The sequence below is a fragment of the Crocodylus porosus genome, unplaced genomic scaffold (assembly GCF_001723895.1).
Source record: "Crocodylus porosus isolate Cpor-Errol unplaced genomic scaffold, CroPor_comp1, whole genome shotgun sequence".
NCBI lineage: Eukaryota > Metazoa > Chordata > Crocodylia > Crocodylidae > Crocodylus > Crocodylus porosus.
The window spans coordinates 32,218,531-32,239,956 of record NW_017728949.1 but is presented as its reverse complement, the minus strand read 5'-3'; the positions used below and the strand labels follow the sequence as shown (position 1 = coordinate 32,239,956).

Sequence of the window (21,426 nt, the reverse complement as noted above, 5' to 3'; positions counted from 1 at the left end):
TCACTTATTTAATTGTCACTATGGAATTTAAGGGCATTGTTTTAGACATCTATTTTTAAATAATGGTCAAGATCTCTGCGGTATAGGTAAATAATTTCTATAAGCTATCTCCATCACTGTAAATAAATAAAAATAAAAGGTAGGGCAAAGAGATGGGAATTTGGGCACCCCTGTGATGATACCTTTAACCTTGACATTTGTGTATGCTGTGTTTTTTAGACTGCAGAAATGTCAGCAAATTCAGTGCTATATAGTTTTCTAAAGATTTTTTTTCTCTTCAGAAGTGATCATAAGTCATTGTCCTTTTTCTAATCAAGTTGAATTATGAACCCACAATATTTTTGTCTGCTACATGCATTTTATGTAAAATTATTGGATAAACCAGTATTTTCCTCACTTCAGTTATGCCACACTGTATGCCTAAGAACATTTTCCTTGCATTAAAACATTTATAAAATTATAGCTAAGATATGGATAAATGAAAAATAGCTTTTATTTGGAATCCTTATATTGTAATTAAAATATATTCTGAACAAGGCAGGAATTTCTATGCAGCTTAAAGAAAAGAGGTCTTGGATCCCAATAGTTCTACATTATATATCATAATATTTCATCTTTTCCTCCTGGTGGGACCAAGATTGGGACTTTGGTTCTTTACTGAACCAGATGACAGAATGTCACCCACTAGCACCAGTTCCTTTCAGGACCCTGGATTTTGTTTTGGATCTAACAGTTATTTGTAGAACTGTCTGGTTTATTTTGTGATGGGTTCCTAGTTTATAATTGACACTGCATTTATTGAGTTTCATTTACTTTGCTGAATTTGCAGTGATTAATTTGTGTACTTCCATAAATATGCCTACTGCTTTAGAAAACAAGATTCTTTCCTTGTGGGTTCATAATCTATTACAAATGCAGAGCAGAGCAACATGGAAAGAAGGACATAGATATCTTGGGAATCATAAAGAAGGTTTGGAAGGGGCCTCAGGAAGTCATTTTGTCCAACACTCTGTTCAAGGTAAGTTCTATCTAAACCACCCTACAGAAATGCTAGCTGCATTGCTACCTGCTCTTAAAATCTTCCAAGGATGGAGATTCCACTGCCTTTCTGTGTAATCTAGTCCAGTGCTTAGCCACCCTCATGGTGGGAAAGTTCTTCCTAATATCCAATATAATTTCCCTCACTGCAATTTAAGATCATTGCTTCTTGGTCTTCTCTTCTCTGCAGTAAATAAGCCCAGTTATTAAATAGCTTTTCTTCTTGGGAAAGCCTTGCTTTTAGACTAGAGGCGCCCTGTATTTGACTTGAGGCACTCTGCCATAACTTTTGCATACAGCAGCACCACATTTAAAAAAAAACGGGATTTATTACATTGCTTACTTCCTTGCAGAGGGGTTGGGCAGGCGGGGCCAGGCAGCAACTAGGCAGAAATAACCCTGAGTCTGCACTTATCTCCTCGCACCTCATGGCACCAGGAGATCTTGCAGCACTTCAGCCTCAGCACCCTGGTTAAGACTTTCTAAACCCAGGACAGAACCTGGGGAACCTCACTAGGTAGATAGATACCTTTTCCCAGTTAAATACATAGTCATTGACTACTTATTTTGAACATGATGATTCACCTACCCACCTAACAGAAATTCTGTTTAGACTGCATTTCCTTAGCTTATTAATGAAAACCTCCTGTGTTCTCATGTTTCCTTTTCTTAAAGATGATCATTATTACATCTGGCTTTCCTAGTCATTTGGGGCCTCACCTGACCTCCATGAGGTCTCAGAGGTCTCAAAGCCAGTAAGACTGAAATTACTAACCAGTAGGGCTGTGCAAGACATCATCATTTTGTTTTAATGTCCATTTTGCTGTTTTGAAGGGGCGGTATTTCGTTTTGTCATTTTGTCTAATTTTTGAAGTGCTGTTCCATTTTGTTTCGCTGTTTCAACACGTTTCAATGTTTCACCCATAGATTATAATGGGGAATCCTGAAAATGCTTAAAACTTTGACGTTTTGTGCCTAATTTGGATGAAAATTGCAGGGATGGTAGCTCCTTCTGAGGGCATGGAGCCTGCCCGGTTTCAAGGAGATAGGTGCAGAGGTGTCTTGGAAACCGCACCTCAAACTGGAAAAAGCAAAGCTCATGACACTTGCTGGCAGTGGCAGCCTCCCTTCATCCGGCATGCAGATCTGGGAGCCTGCACCCCAGGAGGGCTGTGCTGGACTCTTCCTGGGAGCCCCGGATCTGCACGGGCCCCCAAAGCTGCATGCAGGATGACAGGAGGCTGCTGCTGCTGCCTGGAACTGGCGCTGGGCACAGCCTGCACCCAGTGCCAGAGAAGACTAATGCTGCTAGCCCCAGGCAGCAATGGCAGCCTCCTGTCAGCCAGCCTGGTGGTGGGAGGCAGAGAAGAACCGGGGATGCGTTCCAAGCACCTCTGTAGCCCCATGGAGTTTGGCCCAGTGGCGGGAGGTGGAGCACAGCCCTGGCGCTGCTTGCCTTCCGCCACTGGGCTGCGGTCTGATTGGCTCCATTAGCCACATGGAGTGCAGCCTGGCGATGGGAGATGAGCAGAACTAGGACTGTGCTCTGTCTCCTGCTGGTGGGCTGACCTCCAGGGGCTCTGTAGACCCACAGTGCACAGCCTGGCAGTGGGATGCAGGCAGAGCCAGGGCTGTGTTCTGCCTCGTGTCTCCAGACTGAGCTCCGTGGGGCTGTGAAGCCGATCGAAGTGCAGCCCAGCAGCAGGAGGCAGGCAGAGCTCCAGTTGGCTCCTCCAGCCCCACAGACCTCAGCCTGACGGCAGGAGGCAAGGAAAACCAGGGCTGCACTCTGCTTTGCCACCGCTGGGATTAGCTCCCTGGGGTTGCAGAGCTGCTTGGAGCACAGCTCTGGCTCTCCCCTGCTTCCCGCCACCAAGCTGCTTTGACACTTGAAACGTTTTGAAACTTTTGAAATGTTTTGAGTGCCCTCATTTTGTTTCAAAGCCTTTCCAAAGCTTTTTGTTTCATTTTGAGGTCTCTGCTTCGCGCTCGAAACTTGTTGAAACAGCTTTGAAATGAAACACTCAGCAAAACTTCACACAGCCCTACCAGCCAGTTCCTTGAGTACTCTAGAATGCATCTAGCTTCTTTAAGTAACCACTCACCTGGTTTTCAACTATGCTAGGCTGCTTATCTCCTTTCCTATCCTTGCTGTTAACTTTACTCATTGCCTGATAGCTTATCTTATTTTTGAAGGCTGAAGTAAAAACGGCATTAATACGTCAGCCTTCTCTTCTTCATCCATTTCTAGATTACCATGTGTGTTCAGCAAGGGGCTTACGCTTTCCTAGGTCTTTCTGAAATAACTGCAGATTCCTTCTATGCCCTTTGCTCCAGCTACATCTCAGTTCATGTCTTGGCTTTCCTGATTTTTTTTCCTTACATGCCTATGCAATACTTTTGTATTCTTCCCTAATAATATGGGCAAGTTTCCACTTTTTGTAGGATTCTTTTTGAGTTTCAACTAGCTGAAGAGTTCACTGCTTAATTAGGCCAGTCTGTGGCTGTATCCTTAATATTACCTTCTTGGGTACGACCAGCTCTCCTTGACTCCTTTTTTTCCCTCAAATTTGCCTCCCAGTTCCCTGAGTTTGTTCAGGGCCGCTTTTCTAAAGTCAACTCTACGGGCTCCTGCTCCAATCTGTGCTAATTATCATACAGACTTGATTGAGCTGAATGAGCTTAAGTTAAAGTGGCCTCACTTCTGTTAAGAAGTGCAGGAAGCTGAATACACAAGACAGTGCAGTGCATTAAAGTGTCCCCCCACCCTTACCCCAGAACACATGTAAAGTTGCCCCAGAAGATCAGGATAAACTGAAGCCTGAGGCTAGTTGGCAGACAAGGGTGGAGGGAGTTGTTCTAAGCTAAGGACCAGAAAGACATAGAGAAAGTGTAAGAAGGAATCAGTGAAGATGAATAGGAAGAAATGAAAGCAAGGATGAGATTTACTGTTTAAAATGAATGGTTCAAAAATTGCCTCTCCTGTATGCTATTGTTTGCATCTTTTGCAAAGAAATATCCTGTTTCTGAAGACAGCTGCTTTAAGACCATCCATCTGGTAGGAATTTAAGGCTTGAAAGTGTAAATTATTTACCTGAGTTGCTTTTTGCTGTATAAACTGTGCAAGTTTGGTTGTGGGAGTAGTAGCAGAAGTCCCTGTAGTACATTTAATGTTGTATTCACTCTGGGATCTTTTGTTATTGATAATGTGAATCTCAGGTATTTTCAAGCCCAGAGACTGAAATATATAGGGTGCAGTGTGGGGGAGGAATATTTTTTGGGGAAAAAGAGTTCTGAAAGTTGGAACTTTTTAAAGTTTGTGTTAAGTGGAGCACTGACAACTGCCAGAGTTTTATGTGCTTCTTAATTAAGAACATTTCTTAAAGTGCCTTCTAGTGCTGTATAGGAGCTGATGGACCATTGGATGAAGTTGTCTTGATGCTGACTCAGAATTTTTAAAAATTATTGAACATATTATCCTTAGTACTTAGAAGAATTTTTGGGCTGTTTAGTGAAATCTTATTGCTGCTGTGGAGTCCCTGCTGGACAGTGCTGTCTCTTCAGGAATTTGGAGACACATCCCCACAGAAATATTAAACTTGATTAATTGCTCTGAATGCTGCATAGAATTGAAAGAAGATAAATTTTGTTTTAATAGTTCTATTTTTTTTTTACCTTTTGAGTATGCTGGCTCTCAAATCTCCACAAGTCATGAAGAAGTATGATTAAAAATGTTATACATTGTTCTGAGTTACATTTTCTGTCCAGTTATGCTTGGATTAGCCACATAGTATTTTGAGGCAGCATACTTATGGAGAAGCAACATTTTATTAGGCAAAACAGCATCTGGCCTGGTCTTTGACAATTACATTTTTCCATGTGTAGCACGCTAACTATCCATCTTGTAACCTCAGGAGGTCATCTAGTCCAACCCCCTGTTCAAAGCAGGACTGTCCTCAACTAAATCATCCCAACCAACGCTTTGTCTAACTGGATTTTGAAAAAATCCAAGGATGGAGCTTCTACCATGTCTCTAAGTAACCCATTCCAGTGCTTCACCACCCTCCTAGTGAGAGTTTTTCCTAATATCCAATCTAAACTTCCCTTGTTGCAACGTGAGACCGTTGCTTCTTGTTCTGTCATCTGTCATCACTGAGAACAGTCTAGCTTCATCCTCTTTCGAACCCCCTTCAGGTAGTTTGTCTGCTATTAAATCCCCTCTAAGTCGTCTTTTCTGCAGACTAAATAAGCCCAGTTCCCTCAGCTGTCTCCCAGCCCCCTCACCATTTTTGTTGACCTCTGCTGGACTCTCTCCAATTTGTCTACGTCCTTTCTGTGTGTGGTGGCTGTGGGATGGGGATGCAATACTGGACAGTACTTCAGGTGTGGCCTTACCAGTGCAGAATAGAGTGGAATAATTACTTCCCTTGACCTGCTGGCACTGTTCCTACTAATACAGCCCAGTAGGCTGTAAGCCTTCTTGGCAAGGAGGCCATTTACTACTGCTACAAAAGGCACTGTTGCTCTCTTCAAAGCCAAATCCTTGCCTCTCAAAAGTAAATGGGAGTTATGTCATTGACCCCAGTGGAAATTGGATTGCTGGAAACAAAGCTATTCTTCAACAATTCCCCTTGTGCTCTGACCAGATTGTTGTTTGAAGTGAATACTATGTTTTAAGAACTGTATCTGAGGAAATATTTTGGCATTGATGCAAAGAACATAAGAATTACCATTTACTGGGTCAGACCAGAGAGTCTTGTTCAGTGTCCTCTAGCAGAGGGTGAATTGAGTATGACCAGGGTTTCCCCCCTCCTTTCCCTGCCCCCACTGTTCCTCTCTCACTTGCAACCTCCAACATTTAAGGTCTAGGAAGTTCTAATTTAGAGGCTGTATCTTTAACTCCCATGCTCAATAATTACTGATGTCCGTTTCCTCCAAGTATTTGTCCAATCCATTTTCTAATTTGTGTAAACTGTCACCTTCCACAACCTCTGGTAGCAGTGAGTTCCACATTTTAATTGCACAGTGTGTGGAAAAAACCCTTTCTTTTGTTAATTTTAAATGTACGATCTGCTACTTTCATTTTTTGGCCCCTAGTTCTTGTATTGTGCGATAAGTAAATAATAAATCCCTATTTTTTTCTCTTCACCGTGTAGTATTTTGTAAACCCTTATCATGTCCCTCTCCCTCCCCCCTGGTGTGTCTCTTTCTTTGAAGAGGCTTAGCTTCTTTAGTCTCTTCTCATATAGAAGCCCTTCATACTGCTGATCATCCTTGTTGTCCTTCTCTATATCCTTTTGAGGTGAGGGAACCAGAACTGGGCACAGTATTCAAGGTATGGATGCACCATGCATTTATAAAGGGACATTGTGACACTTTCCATTCTGCTTCCCTTAAGTCTCTAAAACTTTGTCAATTTGATGGCAGCTGAGCCGATGTTTTTAGCAAACTGTCCACAGTGACACCCAGATCTCTTTTCTGTGTGATAACAGCTAATGTAGAGCGCATCAGCATAGGTATAGTTGGGATTATTTCTACCCAGGTGCATCACTTCCCACTTAACTACATGGCAGATGAAATTCAATGTAGGTGTCCATTTGGTTAGTCATGCCAGATCCTTCTGTTGTCCCTTAGTCCTCCTTGATCTTTACCACTTCAAATAATTTTATGTCACCAGCAAATTTGGCCACCTCCCTACTTGCTACTTTTCCCAGGTCATTTCTATGTTAAACAGCACTGGTTGCAACATGGATCCCTGGTGGACTCCACTATTTACTTCTTTCCATCCTGAAAACTGATCATTTATACTCACTCTTTGCTTTCTATCTTTGAGCCAATTTCTAATCCATGAGTGGACATTCCATGTAATCTCATGACTAGTTAAAAGCCTCTGATGGGGGACTTTGTCAGAGGCTTTTTGGAAGTCCAGATGTACTGTATCACTGGATGGTCCCAATCCACAGCAGATTGACACCCTTAAAGAACTCTAGTAGGCTGGTGAGGCTTGATTTTTCCTTTGACAAATGCACGTTGATTTCTTCCCAGCAACTCGTGTTCATCCATGTGCTGAACAATTCTTTTTTGTATTATTAGGATTGTTTCTACCAGTTTTCCAGGAACACTGCTCTGTATCCTGTTCCTCTAGAGAAGTGGTTTTCAACCCTTTTTTCATTTGCAAACCCCTAAAACATTTTGAATGGAAGTGTGGATCATCCTGCATTTAAAATGAGCTCAAAATACCATTAGATTACAAAGACTGTACCGTGAAGATTGTGGCATCACTGCAGAATGGATCATTCAGATTCAACTGGGGCAAAGTGTGCTGATCGGTTTTGGAAGCTGCTTACTTCAATAAAAATATTCTCATAGTATCAGTTTGTACTTCATGTACTTTACACAGCCAAAATAAAGTAGATCTATACTATGTAATGTCACTCCAGCTTCTTCATAGTTGAACACTAGGAGAACAGCACAGGCATGTTAAAGTCAAATTTCCCATCAGTGACTTCTTTTTCTTTCACAATATATAAAGTTATTTCAAGCATTGCTCATTCCTCACTGAAAGGGGTAATGGAAAGCATGGTACTGTATTTGTGCCTAATACTTAAGAGTGAGATTCTACACCAGGGATGTCAAGCTCACATTGTGTTGTGGGCTGGATCCAGCCTGGAGCACAAGAAAATGACAGCAGTGGCAGCTCCAGCTCAAATCTGGAGCATGTCATGGCAGTGGCAGCTCCAGTTCCAAAATAGAGCATGGGGTGGCAGCAGCAGCCCCACAGCAGCCCCAGCCACATGCCCCATGCTGGAACTGGAGTTGGAGCTTCCTAATCACCTTGTGCTCCAGCTCTAGCATGGGGTACGCAAGGCACATAACAGGGGCTGAAGGCACTCCCCACGCTCTGCTGTTGAAGCTGCTATATGCCCCCAGTTTCCAGTGTCCCTCTGATAATCAACTAGGCTGGAGAGAGTGGCCAGTTCTAACACAAACTGTAGCCATAACTGAGTCAGCAACTGAGTTAAAATATTAGGTCTCCTATGCAGTTCCCCAGGTCAGAAATTGTCATGTATGTGGGTGCTATCCTGGTTGATTTTTTTTTTTTTAGACATTTTTTTTTTTAATAGTGCAAGACAACACTTCTACTCATGTTAGCATTTGCATTTTTACATATTATAGAATGCTGTGTATGCCATAACAACTGTTCATTCTGGGTTTTAAATTCTAAAGAAGTTGGTTTTTCGTTTGGGTTTTTTTTGTTAAAGTTCATTGAATTTCTGTAGTTGCCGTCTACAAACAAATTAGTTATAGATTATATCCTTTCTTTTTCTCCTTTTGATTATTTTAGATGCCTGAAAGTAACTTTATGGCTTTTTATATTAGATAGTAAATGGTAGTGATATAAATTGAAAGCTAAAATTGACTAATATAAAATATTTTACATTGGAGTTTTTCATTTTTCTATGGCTTTCTAAGCATTATCTATTAAAAAAAAAAAAAAATTAAATAAAACCAAAACAATTTATTTCCATATAGTTAGTGTGTTACTTTTTACTTTGAAAATTAACTTATTAAAATCTTTCTTTGACCAATGATTTCTATTTTAGCTTTTGAATCAGATTTGCTATTAAGAATATAAATAATTATTTGTATGATATGAGGAGATATGTGGGCTTCCATTAGCAACATAATTCAATGCCAGTGATACCAGTTAAAATGTGCAGAACTCACAAATAATTTTGGTTTTTTTTCTGAAATAAAATACTGTAATAAAATTACTTTGAGGTCACTTATGTCATATTTTAGACTTCTGGAAAAGCAGGATATTCTTGCACAAAATAGAGCTTTTATATTAATAGCATGCAATAGTAAAAGAATTTAACAAATGGCTATAATCTAGGTTAGTCTTTTCAGTTGGATTTGCAGGTAACTTAATATCTGTGAAAAGCAAATTGGAAATTGGTTAAAGAGAGCTTATCCCTGTATTTGGTAATCACTGTCAGAACATAACTATAAATTAATTTAATTAGATTTTAAGGGTCACTTATTATGTCATTTTAATGTACTGTGCAAAGCAATGAAATCTGTAGGGTATCAGCGCATTGTACTGAACTAAAAAATGGAGAGTAACAGCTGAATGGCAGTGCAATGTAGCAAGAGGCTTACTGCAGTATTAAATCAGCTTCTTGTCAATTAGTTGCTGTCACAGTTCACCTTCAAGAATATGGTGTGTGTGTGTGTGTGCGCGCATGTTTAAATATTTGAAGGTATTAATAGGTTCTTTTTCAAATATGCTTATTTTGCTACTCTCTATTATATGGGGGGGGAAAAATTTTATTCCTTTGGGGACTTCTTTTTTTTAAAAAAAAAGCTCTGTCATGGACACAGGCCTGCATATTGACTAAGTTAACTTCCTGTTTGACAGCCCTGCATGATTACTATACATGCTGTGTTGCTAATGCATGGCAAGTCCTGATATTCTTAGAACATCTAATTTCCTCTTTACAGGTCAGTGCACCTTTCATATATCTAATTAGATTGAACAGAACTACCACAATTGTGAAGCATGAAAAAACAATGATTGGTCATTCAGTTAAAACCAAAGAAATCTCACAGCATGGTGCTTTCATCTTCCCAATAGGGTGGTAATCTTCTGTAAACAGTTTTAAGTCAGCTTTGCATTTTCAACTAGGATATTTTTTTTCTAAGCAAAGATGAGGAAAAAGCCTCTTAAGAGATGAAATACTTAATATGTTAATCTTACCTCCCATTCCCTCCACTGCATAAAACACTGCATGGAGGAAACTTTATATGCCTAGAATGTATTTGCTTGTTTGAAACCAAGGCTCTCTTACAGTTCCATTTAAGTTAACAGTTAGCATTGTTCATCTATTTTGCTAGGTGTAGGGGGAAAACGTCACAACTTGAAATAGTGAAAAATGTCATAGTTTGGGTCTCAAATCAGAGTGGTATTACAGCCTTACTTGCCACATCTCTCCTAAGCTAGGTGCATTTAGGAGTCCTATTGTTCCATTTGTTCTACTGGCCAGTCAGTCAGTGGTACTAGAATTTATAAGGGTGGCTGCCTGGGTCTGAGGCAAAAAGGTGCTACTGGAGCCATGGACCACTAGCAGGGAGCTGTAGGGTACTGGAAGTAATATCTAGCAAAGGGATGCTTAGCTCCTGCAGAAACATGTTACTTGCTCCTTGCCTACTGCAGCTTAAAAACATAACAGTTACCAATGCCAAGTTGAGCCACAGCAACCAAGAAAGAGAGATTCCGCTCCAGTTAGACCAGGGGTGTCCAACCTTTTTGAATGTGGTGCCGGATCATGAACTTTTTATCACCCAGTGGGCCGGTAGGAGTGGGTGCTCACATGGCCTGTCCAGTCCGGCTGCAGCCTGGGGGCACAGGGGTCAAGGGGTGCTGCCTGACCCCAACATGTCCTCCCTGCCACCAGGGTGGCCTTGAGGATGTTCCCACACCTGGACACCTGGGCTCAGCAGCCAGGGGACATGTGGGGGCTCTGCAGGGGGGTGTAGGTTGTGCAGGGACATCCCCCTGCTCCCTCTCCCCTGGGGCAGCCCGAGCCCAAGCAGCAGGGGTCCCTCCCTCCCCAGGGCCCACGACTCACCACCCCTAGCGCAATGTCTGCAGGTATGGAGGTGGGAGCGGTGCCGGCTTCCCGCCCCAACAGCCACAGCAGCATCATCTCCTGTGGGCCCAGCTGCAGCATCCATCCACGCCCCCTGTGCCCGCCCACCTGCTGCAATGCGACCTTTTCCAGCCCATGTGGCCGGTGGGGACTGGCACAGGGCAGGGCCGGCATGCAAATGAGGAAGGGAGGGGCGGGACTAGGAACAGAAACCCTGCAGTGTGGGAGAGGGGAGGAGCTGGCATGTAAATGAGGAAGGGAGGGCGGGGTGGGGCGAGGAAAGAACACAGTGAAATGAGGGGGGAGGGGAGGAGCTGTACTGTGTTGGCAACATCAAGCTGATGCGGTGCATGTGGGAACCTTGCCCCTTCCTCAGCCCTTCAGCAGCCATTAGGAAGCGGCTGAGGGAGGGACAAGGAGTTCCTGTCGCAGCACCGTGGGCCACAGAAAATGGCTTGGCAGGCCGCACGTTGGACAAGCCTGAGTTAAACTCTTGTTCCTGTTGAAATGCCACCTGTTAGTTTGGAGTCGCTTTTCTCCCCCTCCCGACCACATCTGAGAGTACTAGAGGTATGATAGCCTTTCAAATGCATGACTTTTTTTCTTTTTGTTTTCTCACATGTTCCCTGGTTTTGCCCAAATACAGTTAAGTCCTGGAAAAATGCAAATGTCCGTCTAGATGTTGCCAGGACATAAGCAGTCAGTCTGGGTCTAGTGACCTTGGCAGTATTCTAAACATAACCATTTACTTGGATAAATATTACCTTCCCTCCGTTCTCCAAATTTCAAAATTTGAGATAAATGTCTTTTCATCCAAGAAGCTTTTCTAGTTTTTCCCACATTTTCTGTTGACAAATATCACTCTTGTGAGTAACACAGAATTTTCCCCTCTTTCTTCAGATATAAAATCTTATGGTAGTAACTCTATGAGGGCTTTAATGCAAAATCTGTTTTTCTGGTGTCTGATTTGAGAAATACCTGCTAGAGATCCCTGTATGAAACCATAATTGGCTCGTATATTCTTCTTTTTGTTTTCCTTCCGCAACAGATTTTTTTTCCAAGTGACAACTGAGACTGATTATCCTCATCCCGGAATATGTTGAACCATAATGTAACCATCTCCCAAGTGTTGATATGCATTGATATGAGCAGCAGAGAATACAGGCAACAGCTGTTCAGGAATTGGAGGCAGTGTCATTAGAAATATAAGCAAACTGCACAGACACAGTAAAAACATCAATTTTGTATAAATCCCAGTGTTTTTTTTTTTTATTTAATCCATTGATAATAGTTATTGCTTTGAAGTGGAAGCAAAAATGGAAGTTGTGTTCTTTACTTGGCACAGCTCCATAATATTCTGCTAAATAAATAATGTGTGTGTCTATTTGAAGTTTTCATTTGCATATCCATGGCCATATCCTTCCCAACAGTTACTCCAGCATTTTATGTTTTCTCTGCTGAGTCAGGTATATAGCTGATATAACTAATTTGCCTCAAGGAAAATCCAGGGAGATGAGTAGTAGCTGCAGACTGAATGTAAAAAAATCATACATTTACTCTGTTAGGTTATGATTATGTGAGTAGGATTGTAGAATAGTCATTCTTGCTTTACATTGTGACTGCTTGCTTATTATCTCATAGTTAAAAAGAAGGCAGGGTAGATTTGCACCATAGACCAATCAGATATACATCAGATATGTCTGATTTAGTTTGTAAGGTTCAGCTCCACCCTGCCTTTTACCTGAGTTCAGACTAACACAGTTAACTACTTCTGTCTGCTTGTGCAAGGCATTTGAAATGGTCAGTCAGAAAAATACTGAGAAGCCCAAATAATGTTTGTTTGTTTGGGTTTTTTTTAAATTGCTGCTGCTCATACAAATGCAAGGAATAATCTCCATATTTTATTAGCTATGATAAAAATATTTTGAAAAACAAAAATATGATAGAACATACCAGTCTTAGCTGTTTTTACCCATCAATTAATGTTAATTGCATTTTTTGTGATGGTCTAGAAGAAGGTCGTTAAATAGTTTACATAGTCCACAAGAAAGTGGTTAAATGCCAAAACACTGGCATTTCTAGTAGACCTGCCAAGAGAGATATCTTGTTTCTTTTAAAACGATGACAATCAAGATAGCTAAGAATTTATTTTTCTAATTATAGTTTTGTCAAATCCATTTAGTATCAAGATATAGCCTACCTGTGTGGATTCATGACATATATTTGTGGTCACCCAAAATAAACATGAAAGCTTATTAAGTTGGGTGATGGTATTTATTTTCTAAAGCTTCAGTGTTATAACATGATTATCCTGCAGTACTTCATAATTTTGTAATATTATTCAGCCCATTTTATTGTTCATAATACAACACACTTGTAGTTCATGGCCCTGCATTCTCACCCAAGGCTTGAAATGAAGTCCTTATGTGAACGTCTCTGCGAATTACAGAAATGCAAGGCTGTCTTAAAAATAACTGCAATATTCTTTAAGGTAAACTGAAAACAGATAGTCTTTTAGGCACCTTCTATTTTTTGTGCAGAAAAATAGTGACATTTTTAATCTGCATAATGTTCCCAACTAAGGAGAGATACACATGTCTTAATAGCACATAGAAAAAGATATCTACATTATGTATTATAATGATTTTCAGCACTAATTGAATTTGCTTACAACTAGAAAGAGTATAACGTTAACAATATCATTACTAGAGCTGGTTAAAGTAAATAGGAAAATTTTCTCTGCGATATTTGTGAAAAGCTGTTTTTGTTGTTTGTTTTTTGTCAAAGAACATCTGTGACCAACTGTAACAATCAAACTACCAGTGGTTGTAAGGACATCAGTATTTATATCCTTAGGTGAAGAAGTATTTACATGGGAGAATAATTGATCAGGTAATTACTCTTTCAGGCCCTTGCTGTAATAGCACTGTGACAGGAGTAATCCATTCATACTGGAGACCTGTGATTCAGTAATCACTCCAGTGTATTAGACCTGTATATGTTTCAGTGTACATTGGCCATGTTTATCCTTTCTTCTTTACCCTTCCATTAAGAATATTGAGAGAGATGTAAAAAAGCAAAGCAAAAAACCCCTCCATTTTTCAAGGAAGTAAGAGGTGATAAAAGTCTTGAATTAGCCTTGAATAAGGCTAATGTGCTGCTGAGGAGCACACCTTCCATCACTTTACACAAACCTGTGAAAGAGCCAAAATATTAGTAATGTTATATTTTTCTCACTTTGTCCTTATGTAATGCCCTTACTACAGTATTTCAGAGTGCTTGAGTATGCAGTCTTTCTTGAAAAACATGAACATATGCTGCCACACAAAATCATACTTATGTCTGAAATTTCTTATCTATTGTCATTAGGAATGACTCCCAGGATGGCTATAGCCAAAAGAAATTAGGTTAGAGAGAGAAATATTCTTTCATGTTATTTTGTGCATTTGGCTGCATTTTGTTGGCTGTATGGTTTTCCCCTATTTTGAGTAGGTCTTTATACATTACAAGGCAAGAGAAAAATGTATTTAAAGATAGAAATATGATTGACAAAATGGGTAAGGCAAACGTGCTTGTGTGGAACCTAAATTGCATTTTTACCCTCTTCTTTAAATTGACTGTATAGTAAGTCGACAGTGGGTGCATCTACCGATACAGTTAGCATGCAGCAATAAATTCCAGCACATATTGTGCCAGCATTTATTGCTTCGGGCGCTGTGGCTGAATTGTGCACCCAGGACTGCAGCACATTGAGCCGGTTTGGAGCAGCCGTGCCTGGCAAGAGGCTGTAGGGGTCAGCCTGCCAGCCTGGGGCTGCTCCGACCTGGATCAATGTGCTGCAGAGGGGCTTGCTGGGGCACTAGGGTGCTCTAGTGTGGGGCTAGCCTGAAAACTGCCCCAGCACTAAAAAACCGATGTTCCCCAGCCAGCCCCATCACTGTTTACACTTGTGTTGATGCAGAGTAAATAACTCCACCACAGGATAGTACTTCTACAGAGAAGTATTGTCCTGCAGCAAAGTAAATTAGTTTACTCCATCCTAATATGGAGATGCCAAGACACTTACTGCAGAGGTAATTAGGCATCTCTGTAGTAAACATTTCATGTAAAAGTTCCCAGTTTCTGTTTTACTGAGGGAAATCTGGGAAGAGGAGAAAGGAAAAAAAAAAATGAGAAGACATGGTTTCTTTTTGCAGATATTGCAAAATTTTGAATGCTTGAATCAAGTTATGATCACAGCTGTTGTTCGAACATAATTTTGCTAAAATAGAACATACCCACTTAAAAAACAAAAACAAACAGCTTTTGAACAATTGCATTACTTTGTGAAATTTAGGTTTCTTTGAAGGACCTGACTCCATCAGGGGTAGATCCAGGGGGTTGTGGCAGTGTCATTGCACCCTTCCTCCAACCTCCACTGCCACTGTCCATATTTGATCTGGGTGCACCAGAACCACCCCTGCCCCTTGGCAGGGGAGGGCAGATTTCCACTTACTGCACCTGCTTTTTCCTGCCCCCCCGGTGTCTGTCACTGGCTGGTGCTAGAAGGAACCCACCCTATACTACCGCCACTGTCCCTGGCTGACTTGGGCATGGGGGGCAGCCCTAGAGTCACTTCTGTTCCACTCCAGCCGTGGGCTGCAGGGAGCAGCTGTGTAATGTGCTGGGCTTGGCAGGTAACAGTGGTAGTATGCAGGTGCCTTTTGCCAGCGGGGAATACTGGCAGGCACTGCAGGAGCACAGTTGTACCCCCTTTCTACCATCACTGTCCTCAGCTTCTGCCCCACCCCAGCTGTGGGCTACAGCTACATGGAGTGCCAGACTCAGCCAGGGATAGCAACGGCAGTGGATGGGTTTTTTCTTCCTCCACTTGCTCCTGTCCAGTCCTCCAGTATCCACAGCTGGCTCCAGCCACACCTTGTCTCATAGTATAAGGGGCAGTGTGCTGCACCTCCTTTAGAAAGTCTTGGATATGCCTGTGGACTCCACTGAGTAAAATAAAACCCAGAGCTAGGAAAATGTCTGGATTTACCACCAAATAAGGCTTAAAGGGAGAAAACCTGGTGTCCAGAATTGTATTTCATAGCAACCTTATGAATACAGAAACAATGTTCAGGATAACAGCTGGACTTTAAAGCATATTTATATTTGGAGAACAAGAAAGTTTCCTTCGAGAATGTAAATGTGATTTTTTTTTTTTTCAAACATTTCTTTCTGAAGAGATGTTGAATAGCAAAACACAAATCTGTGGTATTAAAAAAGAGAAACCAAATCATCTTTATGTAATTATATTAGTAATTATTCCAGCTCTGTTTGTTTCTTTCTGCATTTTGCATAGTTTTTTATTTGACCATGTTCATCTTGTTGCAGCTCTTATTCCATAAGCATATTCGCATTTAAAACAATTTAGCACTTTGGTTAGTGCAGACAGGAATTTCCTCCCCACCCCTTCTACTCCCCTCTCCCTCTTTCACAGGTAGTTAGGTGTCAGATTAATCTGAGATCAAAGAAAAGGAAAGTGAAAATAAGAATAGAAAGAATATTGTATTAAAATGTGAACCTGTGGTGATCAGACTTCTTTTAAAATTCTTTGACAATTCATATAGTGCTGCTGCAGGTCAATGGCTGCTAGGTGTGAGATAGCTACAGAAAATGAACTGTGTGGACATTTTAGGCAGGATTGTGTTAGATGTCACATCAGTTAAAATGCTGGCAAGCAGGTCTGTGCTCAGCCTCCCACAATTGAATGGCAACCGGTGTAGCTTCATTACTGGTAGCAAAATTAAGAAATATAAAGAAACGAGATAGATTAAGCAACATGTAAGGGATGAAGGATAAGTGATCCGTAAGAGAGATTAATGACAAGAACGGTAGGATATGACTTACAGATAAGATACTTTATCTCTGTATTTCTGAAGTACCTATCATCATAAACTCTAGTCAAAGATTTAGTTATACCTTGGCAGTTCGAGTAAAGACCTTTTTTTCTTCAGGAGAAGCATTAGTGTTGATTTAATGTGGGTTCTTTGGAGGAAGGCTTTTGCTAAGATGTACTGAATTCTGGAGGGCTTGTTTTTGTTCTCATTGCCAGAGTAACAGAGTTCCTGGGGGAAATACTACAATTTAAAACCCTCTGAGACGTGTTGCTTCTCTAATGCTGTGTCCAGAAAGCCATTTGTGGGTTGTGTAGTTTGCACAGGCAGAGCTGTGCTAACTTTAGTTGAGCATGGGCAATAATCTTAAATTAAGCCAAGATGGTCTGGCCTGCTAAATGTAAGTTAGCAACTGGACTGCATTCCCTGGGTTCCTAGAGGGCTTATTAGCTCAGGTTGAAGTGTATACAGTCACATCTTCACTGCCACTCTTTGTGCTAGCTAGACAGTGGGGGAAAAGCTGTTCAGGGAAGTGCGGCATTTCCTTCATTGGCAGTTTTCAAGAAGAGGTTGGATAGGCATTTGCATTTGGAAAACACATAAAAGTAGCGCATCCTGCACTTGTGCTTGCGGTTGGCCTTCAAGTCTCTTCCAGCTCTGTGGTTTTCTTTTCTTTTTCTTTTCTTACTCCAGTCTCTTACAGCATGTTCATCTTCCTCTGTATTGACAATGTCTTCTAACACTTGTAGTAACATACCTCCACTACAATGCCTCCCCTTTCAAAATTAGGTCTATTCATTTTGCCTAATGAATGAACTACAACTAATTCCTTATCTACACTGCAGTTCTACTGATCTCTTATCTTGTTTAGCTTGATTTTATATATGGATCCTTACTGAATCATTTACTGAAGTCTGATGTGTTATATTTGTGTTATTTGTGGGTTCAGCAGGGGTGCTATAGTCCAGGAATGGGTTAGACTTTATTAATGCAGTAAACTAAATGAGAGGAATATAATTGGGAGATGGGAGATAAATGTGTTATGGAACTGCTTGGAATCTTTTGATCTCTACTGTATTTCCTTCAACAAATCTAAAAATCAGCTGTCTTTTCAAAGAAAGGTATCAATCCAGTTAGTGTGGCATGATCTAACTTTGGTAAATGCATATTGTATTATTCCATTTTCTATTGTCTCCATATTTTTAATTATTCTTTCTTTTAGCAGTTATTTAAAAGCCTTGCGTGCTACTGAGGTCAGAATAAAAGACTTGTAGTTTCCTGGACCACTTCTTTTCCACTGTAGGAAATCTGTAAATCAGTGGTTCTCAAACATTTTAGCCTCGAAGCACCCCTCACTGGACTCAAGGCACCCATCAGTATGCTCAAAGCACCCCTTCATAACTTCTGTGAATTGAATGGAACTCCACTTACAAAAACTAATTTATTTATTAGTGTGTTTCCAATCTTGCAGAGGTACCAGGAAGGAATTAAGTCTGTCTGTGCTTATCTGCTTATCTCTTCCTACCTTGGTTATCTCTTCATACCTCCTGGCATCCTGGTAGAGAATCACAGCTATAAATAGTGAGACCTCTAGTGGTCGTCTTTATCTCTTTTTTCAGAATCCAACTGCCATGGAAGCAGTGTATACATTGTATGGTATGTTTTATATAATAATCAGTTATTCAAACTCCATTGTGTATATGGTTCCTTTTTACTACATACATTGTGAACAGGGCAAAAGACATACCCTATAACTAAATTGAACTTTAGTGGATGCTTTAAAGCTGCTAGAGAAAATCTTCTATAAAATAAATGTTTTCTTGTGTATGGATATACTCAGCTGTTTCTTGAGTTTAATAAGTATGTTTAAGAATACTGATTCCTAATTTAGGTACCACTCAATTATGTACATGCATTTACTTCTTAGAATGCTGGAGAAAACGTTCAACAACATGTATTATTGACTCATGGGTGGCTGTTGCATCATTTTTGTGTTTATGATAATTAACACTAGACTGATCCAAGGCAGCTTTTGTTATACCTCTTCACTCTGATTGACCTATTATGTGTGCTGTAACAAATGTAAAGAATTACATGCTTAAAAAGCGTGTGTCACTCAAATGTCTGCAGTTTATTCATTAAACTATTTAATTAAATTCAAAGGCACTGATTAGCAAATTATGTTTAGTGGTAGAAATAATTGTAAACGTACAAATACAATATTTCTTATACTAAAGAAAACAGTTACGTTGATTTAATACCTTCAAATATGTTGTTTAGCAGTTGATAGCTATATTTTTCTTTGTGTAAAAAAACATTTTCTGCTGCTTAAAAAAACACACATGATATTGTTAAACAATAAGACAACTGTTCTTTATACAAGCATGTTAATGTTGTTTTAATTAATTCAGTCTTCTCCACAACCAAAATACTTGGAAGATGGGGTTATTCAAAGTCCACCTTGATGAAAGTCTATAAATATTCCAATCTGTAGTGATGAAAGAATTTTATTATTCATAAAGTATTCATTTGAGTTGATGCTAGCATGGTATTCCCTCCACTACTGCATTCCAGCTGCCTATGCAGAGGTTCCTTAATAGCTTATTTGGAATCCAGGATGCAAGATTAATTAAAGTAATGCTAAACATCTTGAGAATAAGTGTTGCATGGAGATATTACCAATGTTCCCTCAATTCACAGCACACTGCACAGTCACTATAATTATAATGTCTGCAAGATACTGTGAGTATCACAAGGGAATGTCAAATCCTCTAATTAGCAGCATTTAAAAAGCAGAAAAATACAATATAGCAACTGCTTATAGAGAAGTGAGAATTTGACTTGACTGACAGGATAAAAATCTGATGGGGAGCAATAGATTGTGACTAACTCATTGTCCATTTTCCTACAGATACAGGTACTCATTCTAGATAAATTCTTACACTTACATGAATACATTCTTTCTCAGGCAGGTCTGCAGATTCTAACAGTAGGTCTTCATCTTACCCTGCTTCTTTTGGAGTTTGAGGATCTGTTGTCACCGCAAGCCAAAAATTAAGCTGCAGGTGATGTAGGTCTCCCTTACATGTTACAGATATTGCACAATTAACTTCCTAATTGTGCAGTTACTTAAGACCAGCTACATGTGCAAAGTAAAAAGCTATAGCTATAGATTTAGACCTTGAAAATGTGTACTGACTTCAAAGCTAGTTGCTATCCAGTTTTAATTTGTATGTGTAGCAGGGTCACAGCCACAGGAGTGCACCTCCCAGCCACAAGAGTGTACCGTGCCCAGCCTGAAACCCCTTTGTCCTGAGGATCAAGGTTGCTATGATTCCCAAGGCTCCGAGGTATATGAAACCTTCAGGATGTGGGAAGTATAGCAGTTGTGATCCCCAGGGCTCAGAGGTGCGTGAAATCATCTTGTGTTTTCTTATAAAGTTACACAACATCACTTAATACATTTTTGTAAATTACATGAACACTTTGCTTTCTCTGGTATAACTATGTAATAGTGGTAAAATAGCCCCCCTCTACATGTTACAGGTATCGTACAATTAACTGGAGACCAGCTATCACACCATAAAAATCTCCAGCCAGCTATAGAGTTATACCTCAAAAGATGCGTACTAACTTTATAGCTGGTTGCTATCAAAGCTTTAATTTGCCTGTGTAGCAGGGTATTTCTCTCTGGCTGGGAGCCCCATTGGTTGATGGGGCTCCCAGCTGTAGGGGTGCACCATGCCCAGTGAAAAAACCTCAAGCCCTAAGGATTGCAGCAACCACAATCCCCAGGGTATGGGGGTTTCAAACACCCGCAAGCCTTAGAGATTGTGGTAGCCAGGATCCCCAGAGTCCAGGGATACATGAAATCCCTGGACTCTGAGGATCGCATCTGCCATGATTCCTATGGCTCTGGGGTGCGGGAAAACCCCTGAAGCTGGAGGATTGCTGCAGGTGCCTTCCCACCATGAGGGGTAGGATAAAACCCCCAAGGCTGGAGGATCACCATAGGGGTGATCCCCCTGTTCTGGGAGTGCAGTGATTCTCCAGCCCTGGGGGGGTCTCCCTGCACCCCGGTGTGGGGAGATCTCCCCTGTGGCAATCCCCCAGCCACAGGGGTCCATGGGGTGCTCCCACAGCTGGAAGACCCTGAACAGCATGAGGCTCTCTGCCATAAGAGCTTGCTTCTTGCTGCTGCAGGGGGAGCCTAGGATTGGGCTTCCCCTGCACCGGGAAAAAAGGAGCAATGGGACCTAATGTGCTATTCCACAGCCATACATCCTGCCATGCATATGTGGCATGACGGGAGACACAATTTTGTGAACTGTGCATTAGTTCTCATTGTGCCTTTACCTGCTCATGTAGAGGGGGCCATGGTAACGTGAAAAAAGGATTATTACAGTTGTCTTTAAGTATTACAGTTATCTTCAGCCCCAGCAGAGTCTGCTAAGCTGCCAGATCCTGCAGGCAACACAAGCTTAACTGTAGCTACCGCCCTCACTCTCCCTAAGACGAAACGTAAAGTGTTTGTCATGGGAGACTTCATCCTGAGGGGGACCGAGGGGACAATCTGCCTCCCCAACCCCTTAGCCAGGGAATTCTGTTGCTTCCCGGGAGCCCGAATCCGAGACATTGCGGAGAAGATCCCTAAGCTCCTCCAGCCCACTGACTACTACCCTATGCTCCTTATCCATGTGGGCAGCAGTAACATGGCTTGGAGCGCTCCCGGCCGGGTCATTTCATAGATTTCATAGACATTAGGGCTGGAAGGGACCTCGGAAGAACATCAAGTCCAGCCCCCTGCCTAAAGGGCAGAAAGTCAGCTGGGGTCATAGGATCCCAGCAAGATAAGCATCCAA

At 41.2% G+C, this 21,426-nt stretch overlaps 1 protein-coding gene and 1 long non-coding RNA gene across 3 annotated transcripts in view; one reads left to right on the top strand and one right to left on the bottom strand.

Moving 5' to 3' along the window:
- The window catches only part of FAM171B (family with sequence similarity 171 member B), a 46,674-nt gene that overhangs the window by 2,747 nt on the left and 22,501 nt on the right, over nucleotides 1-21,426 (top strand). Inside the window, exon 2 of one of the 2 annotated variants that reach the window (XM_019554249.1) lies at nucleotides 920-1,018. In XM_019554249.1, coding sequence (XP_019409794.1) covers nucleotides 920-1,018 — 99 coding nt within the window. Of the gene's footprint in view, nucleotides 1-757; nucleotides 1,019-21,426 lie in introns of those variants that run through there. The other variant, XM_019554248.1, reaches the window with a different exon arrangement.
- Nucleotides 6,681-21,426, bottom strand: part of LOC109322949 — a 22,232-nt gene continuing 7,486 nt past the window's right edge. The window contains exons 2-3 of the long non-coding RNA XR_002104515.1: nucleotides 13,863-13,873; nucleotides 6,681-6,691 (exon numbers count right to left, since the gene is read on the bottom strand). This is a non-coding gene — a long non-coding RNA (uncharacterized LOC109322949). The remainder of the gene's footprint in view (nucleotides 6,692-13,862; nucleotides 13,874-21,426) is intronic.